The following is a 19,179-nucleotide window of genomic DNA, read 5'->3' as shown; positions in this document are numbered from 1 at the left end:
ACCGGTGATTATTGAGCGTGATAACGTATTAACAATAAGGATACAGGCAAAGGAATGAAACCATGTTGTGCTTTAAATGAACACGAATTCAGCATATTATTTGCAAGATTAGTGTATGAGGGAGGAGCCATTTCTTCATTCCGTGTAGCAACATTAGTCTTTGGTGACATATGAGTCGTCCAAATGTTTTTCCGGTCACTTTACAAAATGTGACACACATTCCATCGACAAGGTTAGCAGACTGCCTTGTTCCTGTTTACAGACAACTTGAAAACTTGCCTTGCAATGGCAAAGAAGACAAAGTACTTCAGGCTTCCAAACTGTAAAGATCTGTGATCAAGGTTTAATGTGATATGAAATTATATTGTACATAAGTGCCACTTGTTTTCGAGTAAAAAAAACATTTTCTTCAAATCTGACGATATTATTTAAAATATCACATGACTATAATATATACTATATATAACATATTAAATTATACATTTTATGCAATTGTCATTATTATAACATCATGTATGTACAAAAATGAATTGTTTAAAAATTATGTTTTGGTTTAATTTTGTAAACCAATGTCTGTTGAGGATTTCCCCTTCTTTTCTCTTCTGTTATTTTGTTGCCTCTAGTAAATGCTCTAACTATATCTCATCTGTTGTCTGTTATTTTAAAAAATGTCACTTAAGTTTTATGTGTATTACTTCCATTCCTTACATCTGACTTCTCAGTCACAAATGCTGTTCTGTGCATCAATGATGATTCTGTGATGCCTTTGGCCTATTTGAATAATATGATTATTTATAGGTACATTAATCCTTGGTTTTAAAAAAATCTTAGGCTTTGGGATGTAAGAGGATGTTCTGTCCTCAACGTGCAGTTTTCCTTTGGAAAGAGCAGTTCAACAGACATGAGCGTGCACAAGGTTTTTCTTTTTGTTTCTTTTTTTTTTCGTTCTTTTGGAAACCGGCAAACTCAAAAATCTAGGACGATATCATGCAGCGTGTGTCAACACCTCAGCATGAGTGCCACTGATTCCCCCCCCCTCTCTGTATTGCCACATGTGGACAAAAAGTGCATTGAACCCTGCATTCAACAATTGTGTTTTTAATGTTTGTTTTTCTGTATCATCACATATCTTGTCAGCTTGCCACTTATGCTGAATATCTTAAGATCATAAACAGTAGGCCTACATATATTTTTATTTTCACATTGACTCATTCTTAAATCTGCTCCTTTTTTGTTGGTTTTGGACTTCCAATCATGTTCCTGAGTATTTTTTAATCAATAAAGAATGAACATATCAGCTGTTCTCTGTAGAACCTTCCCTTTTGTGTCCTGACTTGCTTGGCCTGAACCTTTTTTCTGATTCTCTTTCTTTTTCTTTTTTTTCTTGTTTCTCCAACAACAACTAAGTGAGAGAAAAGACGTCACTGCTGGCTCTCGGCTCTGGACATGGAGGCTTGCTGGGGCTACCTTGGGGGCTGCCTTCATCAGTGTTACTTTCAGTTACTTTCAATGTCCCTACAAAATGTTGTGCAGTTTGTCAACGGAATTAATTATTGTAATTGCATTAGAATAGCCTATTATTGAAAATGCATTGCTAAAATGTGCGTGCCATATGTTTAACATGTTTAAATTTTTATACAAAACAAGAGGTTGTGTGAATGATGGACTTTTTCAATGTGTTTCGATCACAGCCCACCTCTCCGCATGATGACAAATGTGTGTCACGTTTACTGAGCGTTTCCGCAAGTGGTTAATCATGTCAGTCGTGCGCAATGGGCTACAGTTGGGAGGGAAAAGTCAAACGCCCATGCTGTGAGATTGGCTGATTCGAGTGTACAGAGTTACAAAGTCTGACAGACACGTGGGTTTGTTTGCTCGTAAGTTTACCCAGATCTCAGCAAGAATGTGCAGCGCAATAAAGTTGTCCTCTCTCAATTTTCTTCTTGCGCCACACGGTGCGCGCAGCTTTTGTTAAACAATTACTGCTTTTGGGATACCTGGAGGGTACAAATGGAGCGAGGCGCCAGTAATTTCATTCTCTAAGCTTAAAACGTGTCTTATTAATGGTTTAGTTCGCACTAAACAAAGAGGTGTTTTGATTGACACGGGAAGGCTTTTAGTGCACCGGTACAGGCTGCGGAGAAGATGGTTAATTTCGGGCAGATACTGACCGAAATCGGGGATTTTGGAACTTTTCAGGTGAGGCTCCTTTTAGCAATATGCATACCCAACATCTTCACCGCTTTCCACGTATTCTCCCAAGTGTTCACCGGTCTCCCGTTCAGCCACCACTGCAACACAGACTGGATCTTGAAAGTGGGGCCCAATTTGACGCACGACCAAGTAATGAACCTGACAATCCCCGTGGACGACGCGAGCTGCTCAATGTTTACACCTGTGGACCTGGACTTGGAGACTATTGAAGCATACGGACTGAACGACACGACCAAATGCACTGATGGATGGATTTTTGACGCTCCTCAAGGGGGCACCTCAATAATCACAGAGGTAATTTAAATATGTTACACTGCTGATGACATCGATGCTGCTCTCTGCTCATGGCTTTTCGGAAATGAGGCAACATTAGGTCTACATAATCCACAGTTTTCTTGGTCTTTACATATAGTCTATTGTAGCCCACAGCTCTTAACCCTCCTATTATCATTGGGGTCTATTTGACCCCAATCACTGTTTAACGTCTGAAAAAAACATTAAATACATATTTCTTTTGCTTCATATTTGATGATTTTTCCTAAATAGATAATAAAACATAAATGTGAAGAAGGGGACATTTCCACAAAAATGTTTTTCTTAAAAGCTGTACACATTTTGGGTTGGCTACATCTGTGTTCCTTGGGGTCAGTTTGACCCCACATTGGTTTAGGTGCATAAAACATAAATGGAACATCCATATTTTTCAAATATTTGTTCTAGTCTGTTTAGATAATGTGAAATACATGAAAATAAGCGATTTAGCTATGTTTTTTTGCTTTTAAAAAGAACATTTTGCTCTATTTAGGGCCCTGAACACTAACAATTCTAATGATGTGGGCAAAGGCCAAAACTAATTTAAGGCAGACGTTTGGGCAGTGGTGGCTACTACAGCAAGGGAATGTTGACACAATCCACTAATTACATCCTATTATATATATTATATATAGCACCTATGGCACCTTATAGCACCATCCACAATACCACCCCCCCCCCCCCCCCCCAAACCTTTTTCCATGGGAGCTACTACCACTACTATTGCAATTGATTCAGTGAAAGCATGCACCCCAAGTTAGGCCTATCAACATTTGCACACTCATTGTGGATTAACTGATCATTTGGGCTACCTCGTGTAACCATCCACCATTCAACCATCAACCCTGAGGCTTCACATATACAGAATGCATGAGATCCACATAGCGTGCGAGAGGCACACAGGACACACCTCACCTGTCAAATGTTAATTAACAAGCAAAGGTCAAGAACATCATACCATAAAATAGGTCACAAAACCACCTCAGGCCAGGTATGTGGGAGGTTACTGTACATATGAAATTGACACACATACTGTATAGGCTACACACATACACACACACAATGTGCAGTAAAAACGTACAGCACACACACACACACACACACACACACACACACACACACACACACACACACACACACACACACACACACACACACACACACACACACACACACACACACACAGCAGCAGCAGAGTACAATCAATGTGTCCTATAGTATAGGGGCAGTATATGAGGTGCCAAGGGTAAAGTGCAAGGTAAGGTAAGGTAAGGTAAGGTGACTTAATTTATACCAGAAGGTAGATTTGGTTGCAGGTAAACGTAGCAAAAGCTCACACAAACAACACAGTACTGACATCAGTCACAGTAAAAACTTGCACAGACAACACAATACTAATGACAAAGGACAAAAACAAAACAAGGACAACAAAAAACAACATGACAAACAGACAAGTGCTCCAAAACAAGGATGTAGAAAAGAGTAAATAAGCAAATAAATATATAAATAGATCTATAAAAAAACATGGCTAAACATTAAAAGTAGGACTAATGTGCTGTTCACTGCTTTAATAGCAGAGGGGATAAAACTGCATCTGTAGGCACAGTGAAAGAAATGTTCATGGAATGCTCTTCAGTGTCTTTGGAATTATTTGTCGGCTTGCTTGTTAGGCTACCCAACAATTGCTATTTGGTACAGATTTAATTTCTATCCTATTGCTACTTCACAACACTAGCACGTTTGAAAGAGAACATCAAATGTCCAAAAGTAAACGTTAATATTGCTTTACAGAAGAAACCTTCACTAATATCAAGATGGTCATATGAAAAATACTGGTTGCACCAATTGATACAGACTGGTTGCAGGTTTGTGTCGATTGGTGTAACCAACATTTTCCACAAATATATTCTTGCTTTACAGGTCATTTCATAGTGGGGGGCCAACTGTAATACACATTTGAAATGATCTCGGGGGCTGAATAAAATAACTCTGCGGGCCAAATTTCCCCCCCTGGCTTTAAGTTTGGCATCCCTGCACTAGAGCTATCTGCCTCAGTCCCGCCCATTGCCTCCCTGGGAGAATTTGGCAAAATGTTAGGCTACATGAAAACGCTTCATATTAAATGTTAATTATGGTATGTAGATACAAATAAATACAGTACACTGTATTGATGCAAGTACACTAATACTACATGTTATTACACTAGTTATTCCACTGTTCCTAATGACATTATGTACACTTAAACTGTGTACCCTTAAACTGAAGTGTTACCTTATCATTTATCAAAAGGATTACAGTACAGTTACAACTCTGTTGACAACTCTGTTGTTCCTGCCCTCATACCACTCTGCTTTCACATATCACCCATTCTATGTGACTGTTTAACTTTCTGACCCACTACTTCCCATCCACTTTTATCCCCTGCCCATGACCTACTCCCTATCCCTTTGATACTTAGTATGTTTCATGGCCAATTCTTGAGCATCATTGCACATTAACTGGGGAATGTTCTCACCTGAACTCTCCATCCCTGTCCTCCACAACTCCAGGGAGACTAACCCAAACCCATACTGTACCTCTCCAAATGCCAAATGATTGGTATGTGTGGGTAACCGCACGAATAGACCAAGCGTGACGCGATTGAAGCGACAGACAGAGGCGCATCTTGTCACCAGGCTAGGCAGGCAGCCGCTTAGGGCCCCCAAGCCCCTGTTATGTATGGCGAATAGCACCTCACACTTTACTGTAGTAATGGCAATTTTGTATCAAATGTTCATTCCTTTGCATTTTTGCTTGGGGCCCCACCTGACCCTAGAATCGCCTCTGGCGACAGAGAATCGCTTCTGTGCAGCAAGAGCAATACGCGCGATTGAAGCGACTACAGTATGTCCGTTACAAGCAGAAGGCAAAGCATTCAAACTTTCCCATTGGCTGTGGTCACTGACCTCTATACAGTCATTGGCTGTCGCGGCTGGTCGCCGAACCACGTCATAGAATATAGCCAGGATTTCAACTTCAAACTGTCGCTCTCGGTGTGCGAATCGCCTCTTGTCTCCAGAATCGCTTTTGTTGCGCGACTCAATACAAAGACAATTACTTCCGTCGCCCGCCTCGCTCTTGTCGTGGCCTGTGTATTTGTGCGGTAAGGCTGCAAGATATCAGAAAAAAATTGATACTCGATGACAGCATGCAATACCTCGATAACAATATTTAAACGATATTTAGAAATATATATATAAACTTTATTACAGGCTCAGGGCCCAATAGGCAGACACACAACATACAGTCCCAGGAAAAAGTTTGTACACCCTTTGAAATTTCTTACATTTCTGTCAAAATTGATCATAAAACATGGTCTGATCTTCCCGGAAATCTCAAGAAGGAACAACCAGAGTCTGCTTTAATTAATTCCACCCAAACATTTACATGTTATCATATTTTTATTGGTCATACGGCCATAACATTCACAGGACAGCAGGGCAAAAGTAAGTACACCCTTGCATTAAGTAGGTTTTAACCCTCAGTTAGTTGCAATATCATCAACCAGACTTGTCCTGTAGTTACAGATCAGATTAACAAAACAATCTGTTTGTATCTTGTCTCCCTCTTCTTTAGAGAACTGCCTCTCGTCAGCAAGGTTTGTGGGATGTCTGGAGTGTATAGCTTTCTTGACTTCATGCCATATAATCTCAATTGTTTTTGTCAGGGCTTTGACTGGGCTATTTCAGAATGTGTATTTCATTATTATGAAGCCATTCTAAAGTCGATTTGCTTCTAAAGTATGGGTTGTTGTCACATTTCAGGACCCATACTCTTGTGTGCTTCAACTGTGTGACAAACTTCCTCACGTTTTTTCTGTAAAATATCACAATAAATTTGAGTTCCTTGTTCCACTGATGATAGCAAACTGTCAAGGGCCTGAGGCAGCAAGGAAGCTGCATATAATTATGCTCCCGCCACCATACTCAGAAGAGGAGATGTAACCAAGAATAGCTAAAAATGGGATTAATTCTGCCAATCTAAAATGAATGGGGTTTCTGACCAAAATATCAATACCAAAAATATTGCTGCACCTTTGAGGTTTGCAAAAAAGCATTTATATGCTTCATAGAATTTCTGCAAAATATTCTGTAGACCAACGTTGAAACCAAAGTTGAATTGTTCAGGGGAACACACAATGTCATGTTTGGAGGAGAACTGGAGAACCACACCTTCACCAAAGCATCATCTCCACCTTTGAGTATGGTGGCGGGAGCATCATTATATGCGGCTACCCTCCTGCCTCAGGCCCTTTTCAGTTTTCTATTATCAGTGGAACAATGAACTCAGAAGTTTATCGAGATATTTTACAGAAAAAAGTGAGATAGTCTGTCAAACAGTTGAAGCACACAAGAGCATGGGTCCTGAAATGTGACAACAACCCATACTTTAGAAGCAAATCGACTTTAGAATGGCTTCATAATAATGAAATACACATTCTGGAATAGCCCAGTCAAAGCCCTGACAAAAAAACAATTGAGATTATATGGCATGAAGTCAAGAAAGCTATGCACTCCAGACATCCTTCAAACCTTGCTGACGAGAGGCAGTTTTCTAAAGAAGAGGGAGACCAGATACATCCAGATTGTTTTGTTAATCTGATCTGCAACTACAGGAAACATCTGGTTGAGGTTATTGTGACTAACTTAGGGTTAAAACCTATTGAATGCTAGGGTGTACTTACTTATGCCTTGCTGTCCTGTGAATGTTTACATCTTATGGCCAATGAAAATATGAAAACTTGTAAATATTGGGGTTGAATTAGTTAAAGCAGACTCTGGTTGTTCCTTCTTGTGATTTCCGGGAAGATCAGACCATGTTTTATGACCAATTTTAACAGAAAGGTAAGAAATTTCAAAGGGTGTACAAACTTTTTCTTGGGACTGTATACATAGAAATAAAATGTGCAGGAAAAAGAAGAAATAAATAAGAAATAAAAAAACAGCAATGATGCCAAAGCATATACAAACTATGTCATGGCAGTCTTAGAAGGCAGCCATACCAATGTTTCCACATATATGATTAGTATCAGACAGAGCTATATCAGGCACTTGTGAGAATCATTATAATGCAGTTTTCAGACTTATCAAAACGGCACATGAACTTAAACATTAGGTTAGTCAAGAGAGCCTGTAAAGTACATAGACCTGAATCACAAAATAGTTTACTAGCACTGCAACTCCTGGGCTTTTTCAGCATTATCCTCAGGCAGTCATTATATGCTACTTGGAGTTTACGCATTGTCTCTTTTTTATAGTTGATCCATAATGGAGCTGCATACATAGGGCTACAGTAGGCAGGAAACAAGCCAAATGTTTTTCTTGACTCTAATTTTTTGGTCTGTATGGGGAGCGTGGCTTTGGTCATGGTGGGCTTCTTTCGCTTTTGCTGACATTCAGCAAATGATTGGACTGCACAGAAATATTTTACTTGTTCGCGATAATTAGGTCATTTTTGCCACTCTTGATATCGCGATTTCGATACTGACTTACCAAGGACCCAAAGCGTGCTTGGCGCACTGGTGTCCCCTGGTGTTTGTTTATTCTTGATTGTAGACCGTTTCAGTGTGTGTGCTTTATTTTTTCCCCTCTCCACAGTTCAGCTTGGTGTGTGACAATGCCTCCATCAATGAGGCCTCTCAGTCCATTTATATGGCTGGACTCCTGGTTGGGGCTCTGATCCTTGGGCCAATGGCGGACAAGTAAGGATACAAGATATTAGGTCAATTTACATGGTCACAATCGGAGTTGTAGGAAGTTGCAGTAGACGTACACTAGTAGTATATTATAAAGATGTCATATCATAATAACACTAGTGTTGTAATAACATTTGTAATACTTCTACTTCTACTTTATACAACTCTGGTCACAAGACCGATACCTGGCAATTATCAGATAACTGAAAAAAAAAAACCATTAGATGTTGTCATGCTGCATGTAAGAAATTCAATAATGACTGCGTCAGTTGCAGGTGTTTTACTTGTGACATTAAACTGTTAATTCAATCCTTGTCTGGTGATTTGTGTTGAATTCATATGCATACCTCATGGAACAAATAGAATGAGTTTTTGATTGGTCAGCCATTCTTTCGTCAGATTTACAGTATGTTAATTTCAGTTTCAGATCACAGTTATGGGAAATATAAAGTGGCAAGTAGTGGAGTGAAGTGCAGTTACTTAATTACGACAGGTGAACCATATTACACACATGCATATAGATAGGCAGACCAGGCATTTTGCACACATCTGTATAGAATCTATATACAAACATGTATCTCTTGTTTTGCAGATATGGGCGGCGATTTGTCATACTGTTGTCCCTGCTTCTTGAGCTTCTGTTTGGTGTGGGGGTGGCTTTCTCTCCAAACATATATGTTTACATCGCCCTACGATTCGTCGTCGGCATCGCAGTCTCAGGGATAACCGTAAACGCCTTTGTGTTAGGTAGGTATCCAATGAGTTAAGGTGTGATGTTGTCCAGCAGTTGTGTGGCATGTCAAGGCCTTACCAAATAAATTGAACCCTAAACATTGTTGTATACTGCAGACTTGTATACATTAGAAGTAAAAGTATTCATACAAATGTATTACAACACTGGTGATAAACTTTAACTTTTAACTTTTAGCTAGTGTTGTAATTACATCTGTAAGATTGCTTCTACTTTATTCAACTCTGATAGACTGTTGCTCCTTGTTGTTGGGCTGGAGTGCTGTGACACATCGAGGACTTACCAAATAAACTGAACCCAAAAAACAATGGTGTCAACAATAATCGATTCTACAATGAATTGTGACGCGAGCACGGACAATTCAATAACTGATTCGACAAATGTCATAATCGATGCAACATATTTTTTCAATTATTGCCATGGGCATCGCACTTCCACAGCAAACGACGAGGCTGATGCACACAACAGTCAGTAAAATGTTCAGTATCTGATTGTCTGTATTGTTAGAATCGGACTGAATCGTTTCGTATCAAAGCTTTATCTCCCAAATCGTAATCGAATGGAATCGTAAGAGCAGTGTCAATGCACACCACCACTAACACTGTAGTACTATACTGTTGTTGCTTGTTGTGTAAGTGCGGAGTGGTGTGACACGCCGAGGCCTTACCAAATAATTGAAACCCTAGCAATGTAATATATACCCTAAAAATGAAATGTACTGTGTATAGGTGTGGAGTGGTGTGGCACGTCGAGGACTTAACCCTAAACACTTTAATATATTTGTTGTAGGTGCAGAGTGGTGTGGCACGTCAAAGCGAGCTCTCTTCACCATCGTGTCCCACAGCTGCTTCGCCGTGGGCCTCATGCTGCTGTCAGGCATCTCCTACGCCATCAGAGGATGGAGGCTCCTGCAGCTGGTGCTCTCCGCACCGCTCGTACTGCTCGCGGTGCACTACTGGTAAGGGAGGGGGGAGTATATGTAAGGGATAACGGCCGACGATGGTGACCGTTTCCACAAAGTTAATGGCAAGGCAGCGGCTCCGAACTCTGCCGACGTGCGCAGCATGCCAGGCCATTAACTTTGTGGAACTGGTCAACCTCGAAGACCGTTATCCGGATTATCTGCCATTAGGGTAGGGTACTTTTAAAATGTATTACTGTCTGTAAAGCTGTAGGAACCATGCCAACTGCACCAGAATCTTGCAAGCAAGATAGACGCTTCGCTACGCGGGCGTCTAACTTAGACACGTCTAGAATCTTCATTTGGAATGCGGACGTTGTGATTATTTGCAAGTTTGATTCCCACCTTTACCTTACCCTCACCTTACTTCTCCCTAAGTGTAATGTAAGGTAATGTAATGTTAAGATGTAAACTTGTCATTTTAACCCCTTAAGACGCGGCTTTATACATTTGTTGTTACCAGTATGGTAATGACCAAGTCGTGGTGCATTACTAAAGGGCCTGTGTTGTGTCATAGTATTGTAGTGCTATGGTAGGTACATTTCAATGACTATTACAGCGAGCCACTGGAGGTACGGCGTGCATTAAGGGGCTACACCTCACAGTGTTTCGGACAGTATGAGTATAAACAGGGGCATTTAACCCCTTTTGTCCTAAGCCCTTTTTGGGAAAGGGTGCCCTCTTCCTATTAAATCCTAAATATCTCAACCTCCGAAGCACATACAAACATGAAATGAGTTGCATTTAAAAGCTAGGACCCTCGTTTTGCCTTAGAATGTGTTCATTCAGCTCTAACTTAGCCACATGTTTAATAAAACAGCTCAAATCTCAAGAACCTGAATGCAACATATACTTTATGTGTCTCCAGGACACAAGATTCAAGATTCAAGATTCAAGATTAGTTTATTACGTCTAATTATAGGTTTGAAGCCTATAAAGAGTAAAAATTGTTGTGTTTTTCTTGTGTCCTCAAAAAGATTAAAAAAAAAAAAAAAAAAAAAAAAAAGGGGGGGGGGGGTGGAAAAAAGTGCAAAGAAAGTGCCTTGTTGTCTTCAGCATGAATTCAGTAATCTTATTGCTTGGTGGAAGAAACTACTTTGGAGTCTGGTAGTATGAGATTTCAGGCTTCTGTACCGTTTCCCAGATGGTAACATAGTAAACAGTCCATGGTTGGGGTGACTAGGATCAGCCAAGATTTTCTTTGCCTTCCTGATGCTCCTTCCCTCAAATAGCTCCAGTATGGAGGGTAAGTCACAGCCGCATATATTCTGAGCTGTACGCACAACCCTCTGAAGAGCTCTCCTGTTGGCTTGAGACAAAGTCTGTTCCCATAAGTCCCATCACTCGGCGGCCATCTTGGCTACGCCTCAAACTGACTATTTGAGATTAGTCAGTGATGGTGTATATAAGAATGAATGGGGGAAATAATGTTGTGTGACAGTGGGACAACACAGCGACACGCAACTCATATGGTTGGAATCACAATGAAAAACTGGGTTTACTGGCCGTCTTAGAATGACCGAAACATGAAAGTAACACTTTTAAACAGCGTTTTTCTTTATGCTATTTTTGATCTGCGCATGCGCCACATTCCACGACAACGTTCTCTTTTGCGGCAGGTGGGAGCAAGTTGCGTGGACTTCACCTCTTCCGGCCGGCTGTCAAACGGGCATCCATTCTCCGGTCATCGTACAGAAAAGACACTGGATTTATTTTCTGATAGCCAAAGCAGTAAGCACAATGGTCGTCCCTGCTCATCAGTAATAAAAAAAATAGGCTATTGAATAAATTAATGATGTAGGCTAGCCTGCCTCAAAATTGGTGTTTTAAACTGTGATATCATGTTGTTGCCTAAACTGATAATAGCTATGACCAACGGTGAAAAATATAAGAAAAAAAAGCTAAACTGATCAAAGTGCAGACTTGCTCCCGTTTTGCTTTTTCTTACTTATTTGTTTTCAACCATAAGTAAAACCACAACGGCTGTGCACATGTATGCACACGGCCGTTTTTGTTTCCGTGATTATATCTGTCCCTTTGTCTTGCACCTGCATTTTGGATGGGCGCAGAAAGGTGATTAATGGTCGAGTTGCGCTCTCTGCCCAATTCACAATGAAGTTTCCACGGACGGCAAACAAACCACATGGCCGCCAGCAAACAAACCGATTAGGTACGAGCAGTCGTAAAGGTTTACGTTTGCACTTGCGTCGAGGCGTCGAGACGATTGGATAAGTGACAGCGCAGCTCAGCAAGCAATTGGCTCTCGTTACCGGACAGGTGGGAGTGACGCCGGCAAACGCCATGCTCGCGTAGCCAAATGCTCTCGTTCATTCCTATGGAAGGATTCATGAGTGATTCGTCTCGTATAAGACCGTCTCTGCTTGAGAGCAGTTCCCATACCATGCAGTAATGGTCCCCGTCAGAATGCTCTCAATGGTGCCTCTGTAAAACGACCTCAGGATCTTGGGTCTCATCCCAAATTTTCTCAATCGTCTGAGGTGGTACAGACGTTGCTGGCTTTTTTTAACAATGCGCTGTGTGTGACTGTCCCAGGTGAGGTCCTCTGAGATGGTAACGCCTCTCCACTGTCTCACCGTTGATGTTAATGGTTTCAAACTGGTGTTCTTTCCTCCTGAAGTCAACTATTAATTATTTTGTCTTGGACACATTCAGAGACAAGTTGTTTCCTCTACACCACTCCATGAGGTTGTTTATTTCTTCCCTGTAGGCTGTTTCATCATTGTTTGAGATTAAACCGATAACAGTGGTATCATCTGCAAACTTGATGATGGTGTTGTTGTTGTGTATAGCCACACAGTCATGCGTATATAGAGAGTAGAGGAGAGGGCTCAGAACGCAACCTTGCGGAGCTCCCGTGCTGATGGTCAAGGAGGATGATGTGATGGAGCCCATTCTCACCACCTGTATCAATGGGTTAAAGTAGTATGATGTCAATCTCAGTTACTCTGTTAGTTCAACATATTATTTTTACATTGCTGCCAAGGCTTCTTCCAGAATCGGCTCGTTGGCTTCTTACGCAGGGACGGCAAGATGAAGCTCGGAAGGAGATTCAGAAAGTTGCACGGGTCAACAAAAGGGACGTTCCAGAAAGTCTGCTGAATAAGGTGCGTATTGCTTCTTCTTCTGTCTCAGAACACACATTGCACATTGTTATTTGTTTGTTGGACTCAGTTGAATGTAAACAGGCTGCACAGGCATGGGTGGACGGATGGATGAATGGGTGGATGGCAGGGATGGAAATAGGCACCAGTCCACCTGCCAATGACGAGTACATTTCAGTGGTGACATTTTTCAACCCACCAGTCACTTTGACGGGTGAAAACTTTCACCTCCACTCGAGCTATGAATAGCCTGAATGTCCAAGCGATTTTTTTGCCCAATGGGATTTGCCATTCTTCACCCTGAAATTGATTAGAATGCAGGAAATTGTATCTAAAAATCGAAAAACTCAGAGGCCCCCAGACCCCCAACCACGTAAGAAGTCCACCTTTCTGGTCTTAAGGACATGGTCAACCTAACGTTAACAAAAACATATACAATCATAATAATAATTCCAATAATAATAATAGTTTGAATAATAATAAAAATGAACTGAGTTCGATTGCTATTGAAATTATTATATGAGTTGACTGGTAAAAACGGCGAGTGACTGGTAGATTTTGAAATCTACCTGCCACAGTGACTGGTGGGGAAAAAACTTAAGTTCCACCCCTGGTGGATGGATAGATGGTTGGATTGATGGATGACAATGTGAATATCAGAGCAAATTTTGGAATAACACTTTCTAAATGTGCGCTGTGTTTTTGTTTAGCTAGAGGCCGATAGTACAATGAAAACTGGCACGATATTGGACCTCTTCAGAGTCGCTTATCTGAGAAAAAGGGCCCTCATCATGTGCTATATCTGGTAAGCATACAACACGGCATCACCCTTGCATGGGTGAGGCATAAATGCAGCTTTGTTGTGTGCAGTGTGCACTCGTGTGCTGTGAAGTGCTATATCACAATGACAATGGGAGTTGGAGTTTCTCAGGTGGGCTTTCACTTTCGCTTTCAACACCCAACTCTGTTTTCTGTCCTTGTCTTGAATCTCGGCAGGTTTGTCACCAGCCTGGTGTACTACGGCGTGAGCCTGAACGTTGGGAACTTTGGCCTGGACATCTACCTCACCCAGCTGATATTTGGCATCGCAGAGTTTCCTGCTCGTCTCGGGTGCATCCCCCTCATCGAGCGATTTGGCAGGCGCATCTGCCTCAGCTTAACCCTGTTCATCAGTGGAGCTGCCTGCCTTGTCATACCTGCCATACCAGAAGGTACTGCCAAAGGTTTTTCATTCGGTAGTACAGTACAGTACAGTAACCCATTTTAGCTTAAGGCACCTGCAAAAAACACCTGCTGAATGCCTAAGCCTTTCTTGGGAAAGGTGCACTTTGCCTATTAAAACCTAAATATCTCAGCCTCCGAAGCACACAAAAGCATGACATAAGTTGCATTTAAAACCTAGGGCCCTCATCTTGCTTTAGAATGTGTTCATTCAGCTCTAATATACAGACATTTTGAATTTAAAACATTACATTTCAAGAGCCTAAATGCAGTTTGTACACACCCTTTGAATTTTCTTACATTTCTGTCAAAGTTGGTCATAAAACAGTCTAATCTTCCCGGAAATCACAAGAAGGAACGAACAAAGTCTGCTTTATCTAATTCCACCCAAACATTTACATGTTATCATATTTGTATTGGCCATAAGATGTAAACATTCACAGGACAGACAAGGGCCTGAGGCACCAAGGTAGCCGCATATAATGATGCTCCTGCCATCACTCCTTGTCTTCCCAGCACTACCCGTGGTGATGACAGTGATCGCTGTGCTGGGGAAGTTCTGCTGTGCGGCTGCTTTCAGTATTGTGTATGCCTACACCGCTGAGCTCTACCCCACAGTCATGAGGTAAGTTGTAGTAAACCCTTCACAAGCAGCTGAACAGCTTATCAACCATGCAGCTCAGTGGGTACCGTTGGTACAGTAGGGAAGTCTGCTAGGTTCTCTCTCCATCTGATCAAGGCAGCCAAACATAGTGGATGCATTCCAATATGCACACTCCTGTCCACTACTTGTGCTTGTGGCCTCGCCCCGCCTCCTGGCCCTGCCTCCGTGGAGAAATCAATAAAGTTTCCCAGCTATCAGCCTAGCCACAACAACTTGGTGAATTGTAGCATGATTACTATCAACTTTCAAATCTCATACAGAGATTCTGGTCTGACTAAGAAGATAACGAATAACCATAAACCAATAAACCAATAAACCAAGTCACTGCCTTGAACAGGCCTCTACCCAGGGCTGTAGGAGCTGCTCAAAGTTGTTTGTTTCCCGGTGAATTGTGCCAATTGAGATTATTCATGTGTTGAGTTATGATGTAAGGTTTGAGGGGCTGCAGATTTTTTTTCACATTTCAAAGCCGACCCTGATATTCCAAAGTTTGGGAAAAGCTGATCTAAGGCTGAATCCCATTTCACCCCTTAGCCCTACGCCTTACCTTATCCCCTCCGTTTTGTACGTTCACGTGAAGAGCGAGGGCCATCCCAATTCACGTTCAGACAGAGGCGAAGGGGTGAGGGGAAGGGCTTTCTACCCCTTAAAACTGAGATTTTCCGAAGGCACACTTAAAACAGAGGGCTACGACTGATTTCCCCGAATGCATTGCAAATGCCTTAAACATTTGGCGGCTTTCACAAAAGCACACCAATATACAGTAAGTATTTTCGCCGTAATTTACGGTGTCACAGCTGTAATAATTATTCCATTGTACTCAGTTAAATATTGTTCCATGTGTAATGGTCTTTTTCGCCATGACGCAAATGAAAAAAAAAATCGCTTTTAATGTCAACCTAATGCATGGAAGTTGTGAAGGAATTGCGAAGCTTGTGCAACACCGTTGTCCTTTTTTAAATTGTTGCACGACTAATTACAAGCAATATTGTTGGTTTAACCATAGAGAGGCTGTTTTTTGGGTGCTCTGGGTGTCATTCCGTGACTGTTGAAGGGATGTCTCAATTCATAGGTTACGTTTCAAGCCCTATCCCTTACTGCTCCATTTGAAGGGACGAGGGTCAAGGGGAAGGCGTAGGGGTGGGGGTAGAAAATAGAAATGGGATTCGGACTAAATCTAACCTAGTGTCTCTCCACAGGCAGAGTGGCGTGGGCATAAACTCCATGTTTGCGCGGGTGGCGGGCATTCTGGCCCCCCTGATCGGGCTCCTGAAGGTGTACCACGGGGCTGTTCCCATGGTCATCTACGGTTCCCTGCCCTTCCTAGGGGGGGTGCTCTGTTTCCTCCTGCCCGAGACCCTCAACACGGAGCTGCCGGATCACGTAGAAGAACCAGAGAAGAAACATGCGTCAGTAGAAAACCCTGCACACTGCACACCCTCCTCCGACAGTAACATTTGTGATTGGGATGATTTGTAGAGGTGTATTTTCCAATGACTTGGACATTAACTTTTGCACTTGAAATATTGTTTGCACTTGCGTTTATGATTTGAATATCGAATCAAATATCGAACACCTGTCAGCCCACACTCATCCTCACAGCATTGGTATCGGTCGGGATAATTCCATAAGGTATACTGTCCACCAGTGTTGCCAGATGGAAAATGCTGAATTATTGTACCAAAACCTCGAAATTATCGTTTTTGGGGGCTTTTTGGGAGGAAATGATCATATAAGACCCAAATTGTTGTTTCAAGGCATCAAAAGGAACTGAATGAACTCAAAATGGACAAAATTATGGTACAAATACGATTATTATCGTACATCTGGCAACACTACTGTCCACCAACATTTGGCACTAACTTTGGCACCCAGATTTTTACTTGTTAATTGTGCTGTTGTCCTGGATATCTGCCAATACACCAACTCCCCATCCTCACAATAATGGTAAATTTGTGATGATGGTTTGCACCTGTCTATACACCAACTCTCGTGCTCCTCACAGCAATACTAACATTTTGGATGATGATTTATAGAGGTTTTCTGTCCACTGACATTGGCACTAACTTTGCTTCTTAGAGTTTTATTAATGCTTGTTCAATTGTTCTGAATACCGGCCAACACACTGATACTGAATATTTCAAGAATTTCATTGTAGGTCAGGAAGAGTTTCATTGCAAAATGACGTATCCACCATTTTTGAATTTTGCATGTTATTATTGGAAATGACTGTTCAGACATCCTATCATCTATTTGTGAAATATATTTTGGAAACATACTTTTAACCCTATATGAAATGCCTTTTGCAATGCAATGCAATCCAATACAAAAAATGTCAATTTCCATAAATGTTCCAAAACGGATATACACCATTTTGCTATGAAACACTTCATTTGTGATAAAGTCCATATACCAACTCTCATGCTCCACACAGCAATACTAACATGTTGGATGATGTCTTGTACAGGTGCATAGTACACTCCCATTGGCTAAAAGAACTTTATTTCCTCTTCCCTTTCCTCCTCCTTGATCTGAGCCTGATCTTGGCCTCCTTAATCTGTATATCCATCAGTACAGCAACACTTAACTGCTCGATGGCATTTCACTTTGGAATTAAAAATATTATTTGCACTTTATTTGCATATCAAATGTAAAGGTTTACTGCACAGGTTTTGTATAGATTTACTGCACAGTGCACTCCCATCGGCACTAACTATGGCACTCCGAATACTATTTGCACTTGTTCTGTTGTTATAAATATCTGGCAGAACTATAACACGCATGTCCAGGGGTGAAAATATTTGTAGATGGGTGCACACAGGTCCATAACACCGGTAAGAAATTTACAGCTGGTGTGCAGTACCGGTATAGAATAGGTTTAATGCTGCCCAAAAACCCACATTTGAAAAAAGTGATGTCTGCTATTTAAGTAGAAAACACATACAAACACACTATGCCATTTGAGACAAGTGCTATCCTATGAAGAGACATCTGAAATAGTCATGCAGCAGCGATGTACGTAGATATGTAGTGCACATGTTTTATTTTGCGTGTTTATTGTTTGTTTGTGGATGGGGGTGGAGTGGTGGGTAGCACCGGCAGTGTTGCCAGATTGGGCGGTTTTCCGCCCAATTGGGCTGCTTAGAATGGCCTTCTGCAGGTAAAAAGACGGGTAAAAGGGGTATTTGGGAGGGTTTTTCTGCCGGTTTATGGCCATAGAAATCAATAGAATTTTTGTTCAAATTGGGTGAGATTTAGGGCTTCCAGACGAGTTTTGAGTATTTTTTGGGGTTGGAAATAATCAGTCTCATCTGGCAACCCTGAGCACCGGTAAGAAACGAAAATTACTTTCACCCCTGCTCATGCCTCTCCTAACTTTGGCATTCAGAACATTGTTTGCACTTGTTTAGATGTGAGTGTGATAAATCAATCAATCAATCAATATAATTTGTATAATTTATATAGCACATTATCGCATATAACTGTCATTCAATGTGCTGAAGAGTAGAGAAAGAGAAGAGAGAAGAAAAACTATATTGTAGAATAGATAATAAATACCTAACTAACTATCACCAAAGGCAGATGAGAACACAATTTTTTTAGCACAAATTAAGCACATTATTTGCAAGATTGGTGTATGAGGGAGGAGTAATTTCCTCATTCTGTGTACCAACATTAGTCTTTGGTTTTGTCTGGTCATTTTACAAAATGTGACACACATTCCATCGACAAGGTTAACAGACTGCCTTGTTTCTGTTTACAGAGAACTTGAAAACTTGCCTTGCAATGACAAAGAAGACAAAGTACTTCAGGCTTCCAAACTGTGAAGATCTGTGATCAAGGTTTAATGTGAAATTAAATTATATTGTACATAAGAATGTATAGTCCTTATTTTAAGTGCCACTGTTTTTAAGTAAAACATTATATTTTCTTGAAATCTGACGATATTATTTAACATATGACATGCACTATATAGTATATAACATATAAAAGTATACATGTGTTTTATGAGACTGTCATTATTATAACATGATGTATGTACAAAAAAATAATTGTTCAAAAATGTATTTACCTTTGTAAACCAATGTCTGTTGAGGATTTCCCCTTCTTTTCCCTTGTGTTATCTTGTTGCCTTTAATAAATGCCCTAACTCTATCTCACCAATTGTCTGTTATTGATTTTATGTGTAGTACTTCCATT

At 41.0% G+C, this 19,179-nt stretch overlaps 1 protein-coding gene across 1 annotated transcript; it reads left to right on the top strand.

Annotated features, from left to right (window-relative positions):
- Positions 1–1,776: 1,776 nt before the first annotated feature.
- LOC134455942 (solute carrier family 22 member 13-like) lies at positions 1,777–19,134 on the top strand. The gene is made up of 10 exons (XM_063207309.1): positions 1,777–2,508; positions 8,163–8,266; positions 8,853–9,007; positions 9,801–9,969; positions 12,977–13,097; positions 13,805–13,899; positions 14,091–14,305; positions 14,832–14,940; positions 16,179–16,388; positions 18,743–19,134. The coding sequence occupies exons 1-10, from the start codon at positions 2,146–2,148 to the stop codon at positions 18,804–18,806; spliced, it is 1,605 nt and encodes a 534-aa protein (XP_063063379.1). The 5' UTR covers positions 1,777–2,145; the 3' UTR covers positions 18,807–19,134.
- Positions 19,135–19,179: the final 45 nt, after the last annotated feature.

This window comes from Engraulis encrasicolus, chromosome 9 (assembly GCF_034702125.1).
Source record: "Engraulis encrasicolus isolate BLACKSEA-1 chromosome 9, IST_EnEncr_1.0, whole genome shotgun sequence".
NCBI classification, from domain to species: Eukaryota; Metazoa; Chordata; class Actinopteri; order Clupeiformes; family Engraulidae; genus Engraulis; species Engraulis encrasicolus.
This window is presented reverse-complemented; position numbering and strand designations above follow the sequence as displayed.

Coding starts and splice junctions, on each gene's coding strand:
- LOC134455942 (XM_063207309.1), top strand. CDS start 2,146: ATGGTTAATTTCGGGCAGATACTGACCGAAATCGGGGATTTTGGAACT. Junction 9,008..9,800: donor CGTAAACGCCTTTGTGTTAG/GTAGGTATCCAA, acceptor TATTTGTTGTAG/GTGCAGAGTGGTGTGGCACG. Junction 16,389..18,742: donor GAACCAGAGAAGAAACATGC/GTCAGTAGAAAA, acceptor TTCTGTTTACAG/AGAACTTGAAAACTTGCCTT.